At 40.4% G+C, this 19344-nt stretch overlaps 1 protein-coding gene across 3 annotated transcripts in view; it reads left to right on the forward strand.

Moving 5' to 3' along the window:
• Nucleotides 1-6680, forward strand: part of CCDC141 (coiled-coil domain containing 141) — a 116257-nt gene extending 109577 nt beyond the window's left edge. Inside the window, exons 22-24 of one of the 3 annotated variants that reach the window (XM_072121602.1) lie at nucleotides 55-133; nucleotides 716-911; nucleotides 4209-6680. In XM_072121602.1, the coding sequence (XP_071977703.1) occupies nucleotides 55-133; nucleotides 716-911; nucleotides 4209-4473 (540 nt within the window). In that variant the 3' untranslated portion in view covers nucleotides 4474-6680. Of the gene's footprint in view, nucleotides 1-54; nucleotides 912-2954; nucleotides 3044-4208 lie in introns of all 3 variants that reach the window. The other 2 variants (XM_072121601.1, XM_072121600.1) reach the window with 2 other exon arrangements.
• The last annotated feature ends 12664 nt before the right edge of the window (nucleotides 6681-19344 follow it).

Genomic DNA, 19344 nt, shown 5'->3' on the forward strand with positions numbered 1-19344 from the left:
ATATGTTAATATTAAAAATGAATTGCATTATTATAAATTTCTTTTTCTTCAAAGGAGCCACAGAAAGTACCAGAAATTTCCATAAGTGATGAAACAGGGGAAACCATAGATCTGCCAGTAACTCCCAAAGACGGTAGTATACAAGCAGACGCAGACTTGCAGCCTGAATTGCTGGCAGAAGAAGCTGTATCTGGGGATGAATACGAATGCATATCCCCCGATGACATCTCCTTGCCTCCGCTTGCTGAAACTCCCGAATCCAACCTTCACCAATCAGAGACAGAGCAGGATGAGCAACCTTGCTACAGCTCGCACAGCATGCATGTCAGCTCCTACAGCATGCAAATGCACATAAACACGAGTAGCAAAAGGGCAATGGACAGTTCTGATTTCTTAACGCCTGATATGTCAAGTCACAAAATGGAAAAGACTGAGAGATTCTATTCACCCACTGTTGGATACAAAGCAGAGTCTCCTTTCTCACACCATTCGACAATAGTAAACGAGACCCGCTATTCCCTCAGTACTTCTCCTTCCAAAACAAAGCCCACCTACCAAATGATGAACCAAGTGCATGAAACCCATTTGCAGCGCTGTGCTGTTTATGAAAGCATGGGAAAAAGCGAACAATTGCATGCCTCTGATAACACTGCTAGAACTAAAGATAGGGCGCATGCCACCCCAGATGAATTCTCTGGTCTCATGTTTCAGTTAGACCCTGCCAAAAGCTGCCAGAGGCATACGGTTACCCAAGAGGCGATTAGAAGTGTTTCAGAAAAACACAACAGTGTTAGTCTGGTGGGTCAAAGTCCTGCCTTCTCCAAGCACCTGCATAATGCAACAGTTAAGGAAGGCTCTCCAGTTACTTTGGAAGTAGAAGTTACCGGATATCCAGAGCCTACTCTAACATGGTGGGTAGCATATAATCAAGATAAAATATAGAGTAACAATTTTTAATGTAATGTTATTTCTAAATTTTGTGTGCACTAGGATTGACAGGCATATATATATATGACCTCTACTTACACCCTTTTGGTTCTGGAATGGGTCCTCAGGGAATTTTAGTTCAACTATTTAAATAAACGTTTAGATGTCCTACACATTTATGAGAACTTCTTATATGCAGGTTGTCTCAAGGGTCAAGGGTTGTCTTAGGGGTAGAAAAATAGCAATTCCTGTCCTAAATTAATTCACACCTATATTACTTAGTAAGATCTGTCATCAATGAATTTTGTGTAGTACGTCACACCAATATCACTTAACAAGATCTGCCCAGAACAGTAGAGTCCAAGACTGAGAAAAAAGCAATGGCACTGCACAAGATGGCAGTCTTGGTTGGATGGAGCGAAACACTTGGAGGACGGCTTCCAACTGGAGTGCCAGAAGGCACCACAATAATACATGAAAAAGAAGAACAAGCAGGTGGCACTCTCCAGTAGCAGGAGGCTAGTCAAGTCACAGAGGAGGATGGGCCATTTCGGACATGTGCGCTTCGTCAGATGTGTCCCAGGTCTGAGGAAGCCCATGTATGCGAAATATTATGTCCTCCTCTGTGACGTGACTGGTATCCTGCTACCTGCCCTATGCTCCATGTGTAAATGCCTTAAGTTTTGTACTACTTGTGAGCGCCACCTGTTATTTCTTCTTTCCAGAACTGTACATAAATATTGAGAGATACCCATAATGCCAATGAGTGCACACTGTTCCTCGAATTACATCACCCCAGTTTTTTACTTTATTGTTAAAAGTGTTGTCCAAGATTAGAGAATAATGTTTTATATGACTGGCGGGGCTATAAAAAGAATAAACCATGTATACCCACCTCCTCCGCTGCTCCCACTCACTTGTGATGCTGTCTGTCATGACCGGTCTCTGCTGCAGCACGAGTTTCAGGAAGCAGCTGGCTTACAACAGTGGTTGGCACCACAGGTGAAAGAAAGCATGAAAAAGTTGAGTATAAGTTGGTTTGTTGTTATAAACCCCCAAGCCATATAAAAAAATTTAAAATACCGGACAACCCTTTTAAGTAAATTTTCCTGGTGTATCATTAATTCAGTAATTCGCAGTCCACATTTCTTTATTGTTCCCTTTCTAACACTACATTCCACAATTACAGTCCATACTGTGTGTGTTTGTGCCCGGAAGCTTCTATACAAAATACAGATTTTTTTTTGCAGGATATCAGGCTGTTTTACTATTAAACTTCTTTTTATATTGTGTTTTTTGTTTTTGTGTGCTTCGTGCAATGACACTGTACTATGGATTTTCCTCATCAGGTAGTTCTCTCTAAGGTGCTCAACACTTTAGTTGCTTAGATTTTCTTGAACTATGTGGTATGTGTAAGAGTCATTTCTGCCAAATATAGAAAAACCTTGGAATGTCATAGATGTGATAGAACAGATTCTTAATAAAATTTGTTATTGAATATTATATCTGTAATAAATAAGTGTTGAGCAAACATAAGCGATTTATCTTAATAATGTAAGTAGTTTTACCCCATTCAGATGGTCATAGGTGTGAAGATTCTCCTCTTATCAGACCCACATTTAGATATTTTTTGCAAATGGGATCCAATTGGTCAACTGGAAAGGGTGGACACTCCAAATTCTCCCGTAATGTGAGTGGTGTAATCCTTGGGAAATTTAAAAAAAAACATTTTGATTTAGATTAACTGGCAGAGAAAGCCTATGAATATCCTCAGCCCCGCCTCTGCAGAGCCTTTTCCACCCTGCGCTGCACTGTGGGTGTGTCTGGCAGGAGGCTGGTGGGGGGGAGGCGGACACTGGCAGGACTCATTGGACACATTTTCCTACTGCCAATTGCGGCAGTGATCTTCATGGAAGAGACCATAGAATCTCCCGGTCATAACTTCTGAGCAGCCGCCAACCCAATAAGTAAAACAAGCCAAGATTGGCAAGCTCCTTATAGTAAATAAAAGAACTTTCTTTTAACAGCAACCAAGGTTTAAAAACCTACAAAAGAGACATCCACCATTTATAGAACAGAACTACTTCATGTCAGCAGGAATGACTTCTAAAAAAAAGTAAGATTTTGGATAGTTGAGCAGATTTAAGCTTACAATACTTACCAAAATGACACTGAATGGTATGTACTTCATTCACTGCTGAAAACCTTCTGCAAGCACGAAAGAGAAACGTACTATCCCTTAGAAAAGACCAATATCACCCCAATCCCATCACAACACCCCCTACCTTCCCACACACACCTTTCATTATGAGCAGGTTTTGCCATCTGGGATAGGAGGGTCTTCTGTTTTTTTTTTACCTATTAACCCTTAAGTGTTCATACGATCACTTTCACACTTCCCTGGGTCAGTCCATGTATAAGGACATGAACACAATACCCTCTGATGAAGACTAGTAGAACATCAAATGTGTACGTAAAAGGGGGAGTCCAATGGGGGGGGGGGTTCAAATATAGTGACTTGGAGCCATTGCCATGAATATTCTCATAAAGGGAAGTTTGATGTATGAGTGTATTGATGCATAGAAGGAGCTAGGATTTTGGTCCATAAATTACACTTCATACCAATTGCTTTTCCAAACAAAACTAGATGTCAGTTTACAGAAAGGTAACAGGTTCCGAAAAACAATGTAGGCCTCATGCAGATGGCCGTGTGCTCACCCAGGGAGGAAGGGTGAGTTTTACTTACCTCCCCCATTCCTCTCCATAGAAAGCTGGGATCAGTCACGTCCAGTGGGTGTGCTCTAGTGACCGAGTGCCATAGACCTCTATGGGGGCCGTGATTCAGCCGCAAATTGTGCAGCCATATCACGGACCCATATACAGCCTTGTACATGAGGCCTAATAGGTTGATAAATAGGAGATCACTTGCCAGGGGAAAGCTTTGGGAAACTTTTCCTCAAGTATGTGGCCTAAATCTGCTCTGTATAGTGTGTTACTACAGTCTCACTATAATTACTACAGCCTAATCCTGCACAGATCTAAGTGTTGTGTACACTGTGTACCATAATCCATAATTCATACTCTAGGTGTTACGTACACTAACAATTCATACATCTCACATAAAAACTCCATGTTATAATATTGAATTGTCGCTTTCATCTGCAGGATAAGAAGAAAATCAAGAATTTATGTTTTTGTATGTGCAAAATTACATTACATTACATTTTGTAAGTGCAATGTTACATTAAGAACCTGCTACAAATAACAACTTTCTCCTTTAGGTACAGAAAGAATAAGAGCCATGCTACAGGTGATCACCTTGTTGACCATGAAAAGCAACCCAGTCAGACCTACATTATACAAGAGGTGTCTAAAAAGGAAGCGGGCCAAATGTTAGCTCGCCACTCATCCTATAGAGCCACCATCACCCCCATCAGTGACACCCTACTGACAAAAAGCAGAGCACCATGGGTTTTAGATGTTGAATGGATAACACTTGTACTCATCTATATCTGTGTGTCAGTCTTGTATTGGATACTGTGTTAGCTAATGTTTTAAATTGAGCCGCTTACTATCATCTTTTTAGAGGTGACCTCCAATTTTCACAAAAATATATTTATTTATTCTTTTCCATTTATGGTTTGAACTATTCCCTACACCACAAGCTTCCATCATATAACACAATATAACAATGGACTCATTGTGGACTTTTGTGAATTACTATCAAGGACTATCATTTTAAGGAGTCAGCGGTCCCTATAACAGGGGTTTTCAAAGAATTCAGGAAAACTTCTTGAGGACTGGGGTGGAGCGTGCAAAATAAAAGTGTACACATGTACTTAATTTGCACTAGCTCCTGGTTCTCACATCATGGCAACACTTCTAGTCTTCATCTGCTGCACCTCCAAGAAGAAGCAGGCCTCTTACGGCCAATCTATTGCCCCGCTGGCCCCCTTAGATATAACTTGAGATTTCAGAGAAAGTGACTTCCCATGGAGACCACAGATTGGCTGAAGCAGGTCCTGAATGCAGCAATTGAAGACCAGAAGTGCTTGTGCAATGCAGTAACCAGGAGCCTGCGTAGGGTAAGAATTCTTTGAAAACCACTTTACATGTAATCAAGATTTAAAACGATTGTCTGATTTATTTTAAAAAAAATTCAAAAACAATCCATTAAATAATTGTCAACACCTTTTGAAAGTGTTTACAACCTGCATTATAGTCCAAAGCTGCAGTCACAATTTTTCAGACTATTCAAGCTGAAAATTAGTAATTTGCTTTAAAGGACTTTTTGTTTTCATTGAGGCAGTGTTAAAGGGCATCTACCACCAGTGTGAAGGATTGTATGCAAATGAGCTTGAGGGGCTTCAGGCTCCATAGGTGTTAATAAGGTCTGGAGACCCACAGGTTCATTTGTATAGTCTTTTATCCTGGTGGTAGATGTCATTTAAGTAATTTTATATGCAAATTCTGGTTCTTCCGCTCAGGGGCTCAGACAAGCTGTTAGGGATGCGACTATCAAGATTCTTGTTAACAATAGCCCTAATTGCAGAGCGGGTTAAGTACTCTATTGCTTTATGAAGCTGTGCAATCTTGGATTAAAATAATTTATAAAATATAAAAATTATATTTAAATGTGCACATGAGCTAAAACTAGATATATATTATGTTAGTTGTGCTTTGTGCATCATAAATATTGTTAGATTTTTTAGCAAAATTGATTAAACAACCTATTTAGTACATGTGTTGTATCGCAGTAAAATGTTATTCAAATACTAAATATATGCAATAATCGTAGGCAAAAATTGTTAGATAGGAGGAATCAGTTGATTCCCCAAAAAACAAAACGAAATAAAGTATATCAGCATATTTTTGAATGAAAAAAATCAAACATACTTTTTACAAGTCCTAAGTACCTATTACTGGCTGTCCTTGACTTAAGGCCACCCAAATTATAGCTGACCGTTAGTTACAGACGGACCCCTCTGTCCACTGTGACCTTTGGTGAAGATCTCTGGATGTAACATTAGTCCCATGCTGCAATGATCAGCTATAAGGTGTCTGTAATGAAACGTATTGATAATCCTTGTTCCTATTACAGCAAAAAATTTAGAAAATCTAATTGTTACTGGAACAAAAAAACTATTTTGTCTGTAGTTATTAATTATTTATAAAATATACCAGTTCTGACTTGCATACAAATTCAACTTAAGTACAAACCTAAAGAACCTTTTTTGTACGTAACTCAGGGACTGCCTCTACAAACTTTTGGTTGTTGCTAAACCCTGGTGTTAGTGCAGAGAGGTGTGAATCATCCAAGAATTACTTTGGATGTTTCACTGACTTACAGTTTCACAGACTTTTTCCAAAAATTTGGTTTGGGTGTGAATCTATTTTTTTGGAACTGGTGTCACGCCAATTGTTCTGAAAACTGGTATGTAAACCCCTCTAGTCCTCTTAACAAATTTTTCATGAAAATGTCAGATCTCATTTTGTTAACTTTTTATACTTTTTTTCATCTTCCCAAATTGTGGGATGAATGAAAGCAGTAACTAGACGCCATTTTACAAGATTCGTCCAAAGTGAAGCAAAATTTGCTACATTGCATGAAAAATGGCAGATTTGTACTGAATCTACCGACCAATGAATAGATTCACTCAACTTTAGTTGGAGCTGTATCACATTATCAGGCAGTTAGTGGAGAAGCCAGACATTTAAAACAATAAGAAACAGATGGATGCATATGAACAGACCCAAATATGTGTAAAAAAATCAATAACTTTATTTGTAATCACATATGAACAACAAGGCATTCACAAAACCAAAGATATCTGTGCAAAATTCTCAGGGCAAAGCCCATAAACCCCTTCTGTGGAATGCAAGCCGAAGTAGACAATCAATTATATATACTAATATGAAACCTGAAACAGGGACATGTAGTGTGCAAAAAGCAATAAAGTGCCTGAAAAGGAGCCCAAGTGGGCATTACCATCTGATATCCAACAAAGAGTAGGGCAAAGCACAGGAGGGGGAGACGGACCCCACGTGTATCGTCACGCCGTGGTGACTTCCTCAAGGGTAAGCGCATTTACCCCCGAGAAAGTCACCACGGCATGACAATGCTAGGTGTGTTTTATGGTTTAGGTGTGTTTTATGGTTTTTGTGTATGCCCTGTTGTTCATATATGATTACAAATAAAGTTATTGATTTTTTTACACATATTTGGGTCTGGTCATAGGCATCCATCTGTTTCTTATTTTTGTGATATGCCATTTTTTGGATACATTGACCAATTGTACTTTGGTTGTGGCCGTCTCTTTTCCTTGACTTACGAAGCCAGACATTCCCCAACGAGCCTGTGAAACTTTATTTAATGTTTTTTTTAAATTCATATAATAACATCTGCACAGAGTATGTATGTTCTCTCTGTGTTTGCGTGGGTTTCCTCCAGGTCCAGCAGGTTTCCTTCCACACTCCAATAACATACTGGTAGGTTGATTAGATTGTGAGCCCCATTTGGGACAGGAACCGATTTGGCAAGCTCTGTGTAGCGCTGCATAATGAGTGTGCACTATATAAATAACGGAATTATTATTATTATTATTAGACAGCCCCCGCCTGCCATTGATTCATTGTCTAGTACATGTTCGAATTTACTTCTATGGGCTCATGGTTTCCACAACCCTGTGTATGAGCTGACTGCCCTAGCCACAAATCTAGGACCTATTCCTGCCCATGTTTAGGCTCTTTCGGACCTTTCCTAGTGTCATCAGACCTGAGTAAACCTCATCTGCCGATGACACATGATGGTCCATTGTTTGCAGCCTGTGATATGCACAAGGCCCATAAGGTATTGCTCATTAGCCACAAATATGTTCACAATGTAGAAGGTATAATCTGTATCTCCATCTTAGAAAAAAAAAATATGTTCTTTAATTTGCCTGTAAAAAGAAAAATATCACACCTAATTGTAAATGTTAAGAATGGGACCACCTTACAGTTATAAGCTCTCTAACAGCAAAACAGTATTGCTCCTTAGCAATGCTCAGATATACATCATATTAAAGGGGATTTATGAATACTAAAAACAAGTCAAATACTAAATTCGATACAATGCCTTGCCATGGTTTCTTTAAAAGTAGACCAAAGTAGAAGTGATGAGAGGTAATGAGAGAAAAGTATGTACTTTAGGGATTGAGTCAGAAGAAAATGCACTTTCATTGGCAGGAAGGAAACCGGCTATTAAGTTATGAGTAGGGTTTGGGTCTGTGCCTAAAATTGTGAGTTCAGGTTTTCAAACCAGAAGAAGTTTTCAAACCAGTCAGAAGTTTGGTTTCATCTCCACCAACAACACCCACGATTGCAGGTTTTACCAGAGTGCAGCAGTATTGCAGTATATGGTAGTAGCAAACAGACCCCAGGGTTTGGGAACCAAAATTTTGTTTAGAATTTTTCTGATCTCGATGAATCTAAACCTGATCGCATATGCACATTACCAAGTATGAGCCTAAAGGCTGGATGAAGTGAGGGTTCAGGTTGTGAAAAATGCTAGAAAAGCTTATAAAGTAATAACAGTGTAGTTCAAAACTGCATAAAAGTAAAATACATTTGTTTATTATAAGAAGTGATTTTATTATTATTATGGTTTTAATATTATCAGATATAAGCCTCTTATACCCTATCCTGTTGTTGGGTCATACTTGTTAGTAGTGAGAGATTCTCTTTAAGGACTCATTCACATTGCGTTGATGTTCAGCTTCAGTTGCGCATTTGTTGCATTTTGTCTCCGCGGTTTCCACATTTTTCTTCCATTTTTTTTCCTTCGTGATGCATCCGTTTTGTCTCCATGTCCGCAAAAAAAAACTACACCTGATTTTTCAGCCTCACCAGTGAAAAAAAACATATTCCATCCATTTTTTTTTTACCATCCGTGGTCCACATCTGTGAAATTTTTTCCACAGACAACAGATCAATGGAAATACAAGCCAATGTGAGAGCCAATCGATGGCTTTTTGAGGCATCTGTGGAAATCCCTAAACCACGGACATAAAAAACAAAACTAATTTGAAAGAGCCCTAACATTATGATAAGAACTATATGACTTAGTCATGTATTTGATAGATAGTAAATCATTAAATTACGGTAAGTAAAATCTATAAACAGGTCCCAAATGTGGATATTCTGATACTATACTACAGGCGGTCCCCTACTTAAGAACACTCGACTTACATACGACCCCTAGTTACAAACGGACCTCTGGATATTGGTAATTTATTGTGCTTTAGTCCTAGGCTACAATAATCAGCTGTAACAGTTATCAAAGGTGTCTGTAATGAAGCTTTAGTGTTAATCCTGATTCTTATGACAACCCAACATTTTTAAAATCCAGTTGTCACACAGACCAAAAAAGTTCTGGCTGGGATTACAATGATAAAATATACAGTTCCGACTTACATACAAATTCAACTTAAGAACAAACCTACAGACCTATCTTGTATGTAACCTGGGGACTGCCTGTATATGTATACTATATGTACCTTGACAATTTATTGCGTTAACTTATTGAATTATTATACTGTTGAATATGTAATGCAAAATAATACAAGTGACTATAATGGACTATAACACGAAAAAAATGCATATACATAAAACATAAACTATATTTTTCCACTAGTCTCCTGTGCCTTATTTTGTGGGAAGGGATAAAGAAACACATTTATTTATTTAGTTTTTTCTATTGATCTAAAGCTACAGAAAACAATATATACATTCATAGCTTCATCCATACACCAAAGGGAAATGACAATGCAACAATTCAGCAGAAGAGAGCAGCAAGGAACTGAAATGGCTCAAGATTGAGAGTCATGCGACAACAGAATTGAAAAGAGTTAACATAATGGGTTCTGGAAAACGTACTGACGTCCACTGAGCGAGGATATCTAGTTCCTATGGATAAAGAATCTTAAAATGTCAGCCTCTGTATCTCGCTGAAGCATGCCAGGCATTTGGCATTAAACAGCTGCCCACTGTGCTGAGTAATGCACTTATAAGATATCAAAAAGCCGGCATGGCAATAAATGGAAACAGAACAGGCGGCTGTGCTGAAGAATCGAAACTAGAAGCAATGGTAGATAACTGGCTTTATACATACAATATACCCACCAGCTAAAACATATTCACTAATGGAAGTTATACTTCTCAATTTCCATAGGATGTAACCAAGTGGCTCACAAATTACTTCAAGAGACACTGTTACCAGATTTTATCCCATTAAACTACCAGCTCCCTCAAGTTGGGTGGGAAATGTCCGCCTGGGCAGATTAAGACTGCCATGGGCCCTGCGCTGTGTGAATATTATAGCCCCGTGATGGCGAACCTTTTAAAGATCGAGTGCTCAAAATGAGACCTAAAACACACTAGCTTTTCCCAAAGTGCCAACCCGGCAATTTAGGCAGTAACAAACTTTTTGCTACCAGAATCTTTGAGCTCCAATCTGACCCTGTCCACACCTTTTCACTCTTCGGACAGGACAAAGCAGCACAGGATGGGTCACTTTAAAATAGCAGGCACTACTTTGACTGCCTGAGACTGCAGGAAGATGCCATGTCAGGCAAACTCTGTGCCTGGGAGACAGCCCGTGTGCCCACAGAGAGGTCTCCGAGTGCCATCTCTGGCACCAGTGCCATAGGTTCGCCACCACTGTTATAGCCCCTACAAGTCTGGAAATCACTTCCTACATATGGTACTAGATTCAAGCTTCTTAGGGAATGAATGATATGTCCCTTCTGCCTGCTTTCAATCTGCTTGTTCAGGACCTTTGTTGAACTTTCAAAAGTTCTGAAATAATACTTGTGTACATGTGCATTAAGGGCAGCAACAGATGTATAAGGATTTCATGGGTGAGGGACATCAGTATAAAATTTGGTGGTGTTTTGAGAGGACATAGGCCCCCTACAAGGCTTGGGCCCTGGGCTACTGCCCAAATCACCTATATCAGTGATGGCGAACCTTTTAGCGGCCGAGTTCCCAAACTGCAACCCAAACCTCCACCTTATTTATTGCAAAGTGCCAACCAAAAATGAAAGCAGTAACTTATTTCTCCCTGTTCTTCAACAATGTTGATCATATTGGCCTCCTGAGGACAAGATGGAAAATTTGCAGTGTCCCTCTGTACACAGAGAATTGTGGGGCCAGCAGAAGGTCTTCCAAAGATAATTCGGCCCTGTCTACTCATTCTCCCTCTTCCTACATAACCAAGTAGTGAAGTAAGTATCACTTTAATATATGACTGAAAGCAGCATCTTTGAAGTTGCTTGGAACTGCAGGAAGATTCTTTGAGTCCTGTCTGGTGTGCTTGGGTGATGGCCTGGGTGCCCACAAAAAGGGCTCTGAGTGCCGCCTCTGGCACCCATACCATAGGTTTGCCACCACTGATCTATATTATAATCCACTATTGAATGTGTTCAATATTGTGACAGTGTCCTTTTAAAAGGACATTTTCATAATAATCTCTCCAAATATATAGAAGAAGAACAGAACCAGAACCACAACTAGTGAATGGGATCCTATTAGTGCCATGGTGCATTGTCCAAAAAAGCAGAATGAGAGTAGATGTTGAGAATTTCATCTAACATACTGCGCACAAGAACTGGTACTGTACAATATCTACATACATACAGAGTAGGTAGGGTCATTACTAGGAGAGCCTGGGCCCGGTAGCAGACTTCTAAAAGCACCTCCTTTCTTACTCTATAAACATCATGTTCATGAGGTGAAAATTGAAAATGCTGCCCCTGCGATTATGCTTCCTCACACACTAGTAGTCAATGACACAGAAATTAGTGACTTCTACTATCTAATACCTTACAAGGGTTGATCTGCTCCATCAGCAAGAGGACTTCTTCACAATTTTTCCTTGCCATTTCATTATCTCTCCTGAATTCACAGTCAAATGTCTTCAGCTCCACACAATTCCACACTGCACCCCTCACTTACAGTATAATGGATTATGTTCCTAAATATATATTATCCTCACACGATTAAAAACACTATTCCCCACATAAAACATCCTATATATAGTCCCCCAAATAAATAATAATATCAGACACCCATAATATACTACATATACCACACCCCCTGAACTACAGCACCCCGCTAATATATATAAACCTATTTTATTTATAAACATTTCCCCTAATTAATTATAACAGCCCCCATAAACATATTCCCAAATTAAATTATATACAGTACTTCATATAAGGCCACTCTGTTTAATTAAAATCCAGCACCTGTATACAGATCCCCGATAGTATAAAGAGCTACACCACCTCCAGTATACACAGCCTCCACATTCTTATCATGTACAGCCTCCCCCAGTATACACAGCCTCCCCAGTAGTATACACTGCCTCCCCATAGCATACACAGCCTCCCCGGTAGTTTACACATCCTCCCCGGTAGTTTACACATCCTCCCCGGTAGTTTACACAGCCTCCCCAATAGTATACACAGCCTCCCTTGCAGTATATACAGCTTCCCCAGTAGTATACACAGACTTCCCGTAGTATATACAGCCTCCCCTGTAAGAGATACAGCTTCCCCAGTAGTATACACAGCCTCCCCATAGTATACACACGCTCCACCGTAGTATATACACCCTCGCTGGTAGTATACATAGCCTCCACTGTAGTATACAAAGCCTCCCCTGTAGTATACACAGCCTCCACCGCAGTATACACACCCTCCCCAGTAGTATATACAGCCTTCTCAGTAGAAAATATACAGTCTGTCAAGTAGTATACATAGCCTCCCCCGTAGTATATACAGCCTCCCCATAATATAGACCGTATCCCCAGTAGTATATACAGCCATAACACAATAAAAATAATAATAAACCTGGCCCCAGCGCTTCTCTTCCTCTTCTCCCGCCCTCTTCTACAGTTGTCTGCAGTGACACAGGCTGGTGTGCATGATGCTGTACAGCTTATAAATATATACTTTTGTAGTAAATCAGGATCATGGAAATGTGAAATGTGGATAAAAGACATTGAAAATAATATTTCATGAAAACTTTAAAAAATGATATACAGCACAATTCGGTTTGGCTTATGTGTTCGCCTCACAATAGTCGTGAGTTAAGGGATGTGCAGGATTACTGTATGTAGATCTTCCTCCAGAGATTCTCCAGGCATTTAACATATGTTAGCGAGGTCAGGAAGACAACATTGTACATACTCTTCACCACATTATAGCGCCTGTCCACAATGTGGCTGATTTACCACTGTAGTCTAAGAGGAAGACAATCCAGAGTAAGCCAGAGTTTCATGCTACATAGATCTCTGTGTAATACCAGCCCTTACTTTACACCCCTGACAACATGTAAACTGTTAACTTGTCTTCAAGAGTTCTGAAATATGGTATTATCCCTCTATAAATAATATATGTATAAGACATTTTCTCTTTTCCATTTCTTTTCTGCTCTCTTCCTATACTACCTTTGACTTTTAAAACTTTTTTTTTCTTTATATGTTTATGTTGGTTCTGGGTCATAAGACTAGAAAAATAGAACTGCATAATAACTGATTACTATGACTTGTGTATTTTGATGCATGTTGAATGCATTCATCAGCTTTGTGCCTTGTCTGTATAAGTCTTTTATACTAACATCAGTTTCTGATATTGTTCTTGGCTTTATTTTATATCTTACGGACAAAAAAGTTTTTATAATAAAGGTAAAATGAACCCAAAAAATTGTATTCTTTAAAGTGTATATATGTATGTGTTCTTATTTCTTTGTGTTTTCCATTTCAGTAGTGGTCTGGTTAATAACTGCACAGTGTGACTACAAGTAAGGCAGCATTCACACGACAATATGGGGGACCAAATGGGGGGCATTTGTACGCCCGCGAGCTTGCGGCCATAAATATGTCCCCCATAGAAAGCAAAGGACCCACAGAGCAATACGGTGCCGCACACACCGCTCCGTACAGGGGGAAAAGATAGGACAAGTCCTATCTTTCCCCATGTTACGGCACCGTGCGCAATTCATTGCTATGGAGAGGGGTGGCGTCACCCCTCCTCCTCTCCATGGCCCCGGATGTATGCCCATGTAAATGCACCCTAAGGCTTTTACTAGTTAATGGTCAGGTTTATTTCAATATAATTAGCAGGTTAGACTCATAGGCTACATTTATATCCTGCCTTTTCTCCGTGTTGTTGGATGGTATCTGCTGAAGCCAACATTTTTGTTGCTATATATGGCGGCTCTATAATCTGCATGGAACACTTTCATTCTATAGTGATGATGGATTTTCACCTTGGAGTACAGGAACAGTGTAGACGCAATGTAATTACGCTGTTCATTGCTAACAATAACTCATATCTAACAGAGATAACTCTATCATAGCTTATTTAATTTTGCCAAATAATTAAAAGACAAATAAAAGTAATAAATCCCGAATCATACATAGTAAAATTTCATATCATGTGAACATCTTTTCTTTGCACATGTGCCAGTAAGTCGGGGACTGATTTTTGTGTGCTTGTAAATGTTTACAGGCAAAGTAAGGCTAGAAATAGCTTTTTATAGCCCCTTAGGTAACAGTTCTGAAGAGGAGTGGTCTAAGAGTTCATGTGTAATACCATCCCCTAAAATTATTACTAGGAAACAAGTTTAAAAGTTAAAACCAAAGAACTAAGATAGTATAATGTCTATTCTATATTTGGACTAAGTATAACATCACACTACCATCAGAATTTCCGTTATTTATCTCCAATTAAAAAAACGGATGCTAAATAAAAGGAAATGGACGGAACATAACTGCAGACACATGAGTTACTGTCAGTTTTTATAATTTATTATGACAAATTATCGATCTACTGTATATCTCTTGTTATATTATTTCTTCTTTCTCTTCTATCTATCCATATATATCATCTATCTATCTCCTACCTCTGTCTCTCCTATCTATCTATCTATCTATCTATCTATCTATCTATCTATATCTATTGGAGTGCTGCCTGCTTTCTGCTATCTATCTCTCTATCTATACTATCTGACAAGAGTGTATGCTAACACGCCCAAATATTCCTGCCAAACACAAACCACACTAACATCTTGATTTCTACCTATCTATCCATCTATCTATCTACAGTATCTATCTATCTATCTATCTATCTATCTATCTATCTATCTATCTATGCAAACAGCTTGGTGAGAAAACAAAAACTGTTGGCACAATTATTAGAAAATGGAAGAGATGACACCAGATGACTGTCAATCTTCCATGGTCTGGGGCTCCATGCAAGATCTCACCTCATGGGATAAAGATGATTCTGATAAAGATCAGGAGTCAGCCCACAACTACACAGAAGGACCTGGTGAATAACCTGAAGCCAGCTAGGATTGAAGTCTCAAATATTACCATTAGTAACACACTACACCGTCATGGATTAAAATCATGCAGGACTTGCAAGGTCTCCCAGCACATGCCAGCACTTGTAGCTCCCCACTGTCCATCTGAATGATCCATGAGGCATGAGAAAAAGTCATGTGTTAAGATTGGGTAACACAAAAGACAGGGGATAGTGTGCCCTGAGCTTGCCCCAACCTCTGTCCCTTCCTATAGCCCCCCCCACGCTAAACCGTGGGGCAACTACTTGAAGACTCGAAATACACTGATAAGTGTGGGAAGGGAAACACAAACAGACTGACAAACATAAAACACAAAAGAATAGTAAACTAGCCGGAGTTACAACGAGAGGGTACATCAATAGCAAAATCAGTAGGCAAAGAGTCAATGTCAAAAACGAGCCGAGGTCACAACGATACAGATACAGATACAGAGCAAGTCAAACCTAATGCTGAGAGCGAGTGGAGAAGGGATTTCAAACACTGGCACAGGTGACTAGTGAAGCTGCAATTTATGCAGCCGGAACCCCACCTCCAGAACCTGATAGGAGCTGGACAGCTTCTGGGAATTAACCCCTCATGGTGCAGAACAACCAGGCACCAAGCAGAGGTAGAACAAGTCCCAGCAGTTCCGAACACAACTCCTAGACAGCGCGAGATCTTAGCAGCCGCTGCCCGGGACGAGAGGTGGAGTTTGCGCGGATACGCGATGGGGTTCGGAGAACGCTGCTGGCACCACCAGAAGAACCAGAAGTCCCAGCATTTTCCCTAGCGAACCTGACATCATGAGGTCAGAAATATAGACCAAAAATTTAACTTTTTAGCATCAACTCCACTTGCAGGTTTTGGAGAAAGAAGAAGGATGAGTACAAAAAAGATCATCCCAAATGTGAGACATGGGCAGACTCGGACTGGCCCACAGGTGAACAGGTGGATCCACTGAGTTAGGTGGGCCCCCAGGCCCTGTATAAGTAGTGCTGGACAAGGTACCCTCTCTATAATTTATACATATATATATTTAGCATTAAGCATCTCAACTATCCTATGTATTTATATATTTATATTAAAAGATTATGTAACAAACTTATAGCTGTGGTGGGCCCCAAGATCAGATTTTACAGGCATGTCCAAGGTATTCCAGTCTGACACTGGACATGGGGGTGGAAACATCATACTCTCGGGGTGGTTTTCTGGAAAGGGGACAAAATGACTGCACTGTATTGAAGGGAGGATGGATGGGGCCATGTATCACAAGATTTTAGACAAAAACTTTTTTTTTTTTAGATTTTGTCTCTCACAGTTGAGGTGTACCTACAATAAAAATTACAGACCTCTCTATTCTTTGTAGGTGGGAAAACGTACAAAATCAACCTAGGATGAAATATGTATTTACCCTACTGTATAAATTAAGTATCTCTGTCTATCTATATCTATCTATTTCTTTATCCTTTTTTCTATTGGATTTCTCTATCCATCTAAAAAAAAACTAATAACTTATTAAAAAAAACAGACAATGTTTCTAACTATGATGCATGGGGGTGACGCCGCTGATGACATCGTAGTGTGCGCCAGCCGGCAGATCACATGGACGCGTCTCTGCTGGCTGTTACAGCAGAGAGAAGAAAGAAGAGGAGTCCGGGGGACCAGAGCATTGGCGAGCTGCGTCAAGCATCGGGACCGTCCGAAGGTGAGTATGTAAGTTTGTTTTTTTTTATGTTCTCGGCTGGCTGTACACTACTGGGGGCTGGCTGGCTGTATACTACATGGGGGTTGGCTGGCTGTACACTACTGTGGGCTGGCTGGCTGTATAGTCCTGGGGGCCGGCTGGCTGTATACTACAGAGGGCTGGCAGGCTATATACTACTGGGGGCTGAGTTGTCTGTATACTACAGGGGGCTGGCTGACTGTATACTACATGGGGCTGGCTGTATACTACTGGGGGCTGGCTGTATACTACATGGGGCTGGCTGGCTGTATATTACTGGGGGCTGGCTAGCTGTAAATTACTGGGGGCTGGCAGTTTGTATACTACTGGGGGGCTGGCTATAAACTACTGGGGCGGGCTGGCTATATACTACATTGTGATGGCTATATACTACTGGGGGCTGGCTGGCTATATACTACTGGAGGATTGCTGGCTTTACACTCCTGGGGGCTGGCTGTACACTACTGGGGGCTGTCTGGTTATATAATACTGGAGGCTAGCTGGCTATTCACTACATGGGGCTGGCTATATACTACTGGGGTCTGGCTGGCTATATACTACTGGGGGATGGCTGGCTGTACAATACTGGGGGCTGGCTGGCTGTATAATACTGGGGGCTGGCTATATACTACTGGGGGATGTCTGGCTATATACTACAGGGGCTAGCTGGCTATATACTACAGGGGCTGGCAGCCTATATACTACAGAGCGCTGGCTGGCTATATACTACGGGGGCTGGCAGGCTATATTGTACAGGGTCTGGCAGCTTATAAACTACAGGGGCTGGCCAGCTATATACTGGGGGGGGGGGGGGGGGTCTGTGACCAATGCATTTCCCACCCTCGACTTATACTTGAGGGAATAGGTTTTCCCAGTTTTTGGTGGTAAAATTAGGGGTCTCGGCTTATACAGATACTCAAGTCGGCTGTAAATACAGCATGTTTTCCACCCGTATGAGCATTTATGGCATCGTACAGCACCATAAGGTCAGTGGTACATGAATGAAATCACACTTGTGCCACATGTTTTTTTTTTAAGATGACAGTACAAGGCTGTTCTGATTGCAATACTTTTTAATGGATCAGTGTCTACAGCCATGCGACGGAGCCATTAAAAAGTAGAGAATATCACATTCAGAACAGTTTTTCACCGATAACGCATAGAGTATAGCTTTTCACAATCAATTTTTCCAATGGTAAGGCGTAGATAGCCTAACCCACAGTAATTATTTTACTAAGCTGAGGTTCTCGACTACTTATCTTGGGGTATCAAGGTGAGGGTTGGCTCATATCCAAGTAACATGATTGGCTGTTGTGCCAGCAAACACATTTATTATATTAGTAATTCTGATTTCTTTCATATAGGGTTGGACATACGTGCGCCAGCGTATGATAGCCATGCCGCTGCAAATTCGCAGCCCAATACATCAAAAGGCTTCTGCCTCTTGATGTATCGGGCTGCCAGCAGCGCAGGGCCTGGCGTAGAAAGAGACGCAGCCGGCGACTTTTCACGTATGAAAAGTCGCCGGCAGCAGCGAGTGCGCAGGCACGGGGACAGTAACATTTGCCATTATTTCAGGGCCTCTGCGCCAGTGGCGGTGCGCAGAGGTCCTGATAAATATCCCCCAAGATCTTCTTTGTTTATAAATGACCCCTGTCTTACAGCTTTCAGAGTTTAGACAAATGGCTGAAAATGTGCAGTACACTCCATTCAATTCAGTTGTGTGTCTGAAAATAGCCAAGCATTCCTACTCAGCTATTCTTTTTTTATATTGTGTATTTATTTTAGAATTTTGTCATTTTAATAATAAAAGTCAAAAAAACAATACAGTATTTCAATGTATAGTTCAGAGAACATAAAAGTTGTATCACAATTAACAAAATAAATTGCAAAAATTAGAAAATAGAGGAAACGCAGTACATTCCAAGAAGCAAATATCAGTATGTAAATAAGTACTATTAATTCGAATGGGGAAACACACAAGACACAGACTATGAAGGGAAAAATAGGAGCTATATGAAAATAAATCCCAGGTCAAACCTACAACCAAGACCCATTGAGTGTCTAATCTTCATCACATCTCAGCACATTCAGCCAGAATATCTCCCAGAATTCACAAACTTTATCAAACTGTCGGATCCACAGAGATTCCATATTTTGGACCTCCCATATCGTGGCGTGATGGGGGAGCTGTTCTCTTCCAATTTTGTGATACCAGGCATCTTGCTGTGTTAAGAATGTTTAAACATAGCTTGGTAGTTTTTTTTTCCCATTGGGTGAGGAGAAATGTTCAACAGGTAGAA

The sequence above is a fragment of the Engystomops pustulosus genome, chromosome 8, assembly GCF_040894005.1.
Source record: "Engystomops pustulosus chromosome 8, aEngPut4.maternal, whole genome shotgun sequence".
NCBI classification, from domain to species: Eukaryota; Metazoa; Chordata; class Amphibia; order Anura; family Leptodactylidae; genus Engystomops; species Engystomops pustulosus.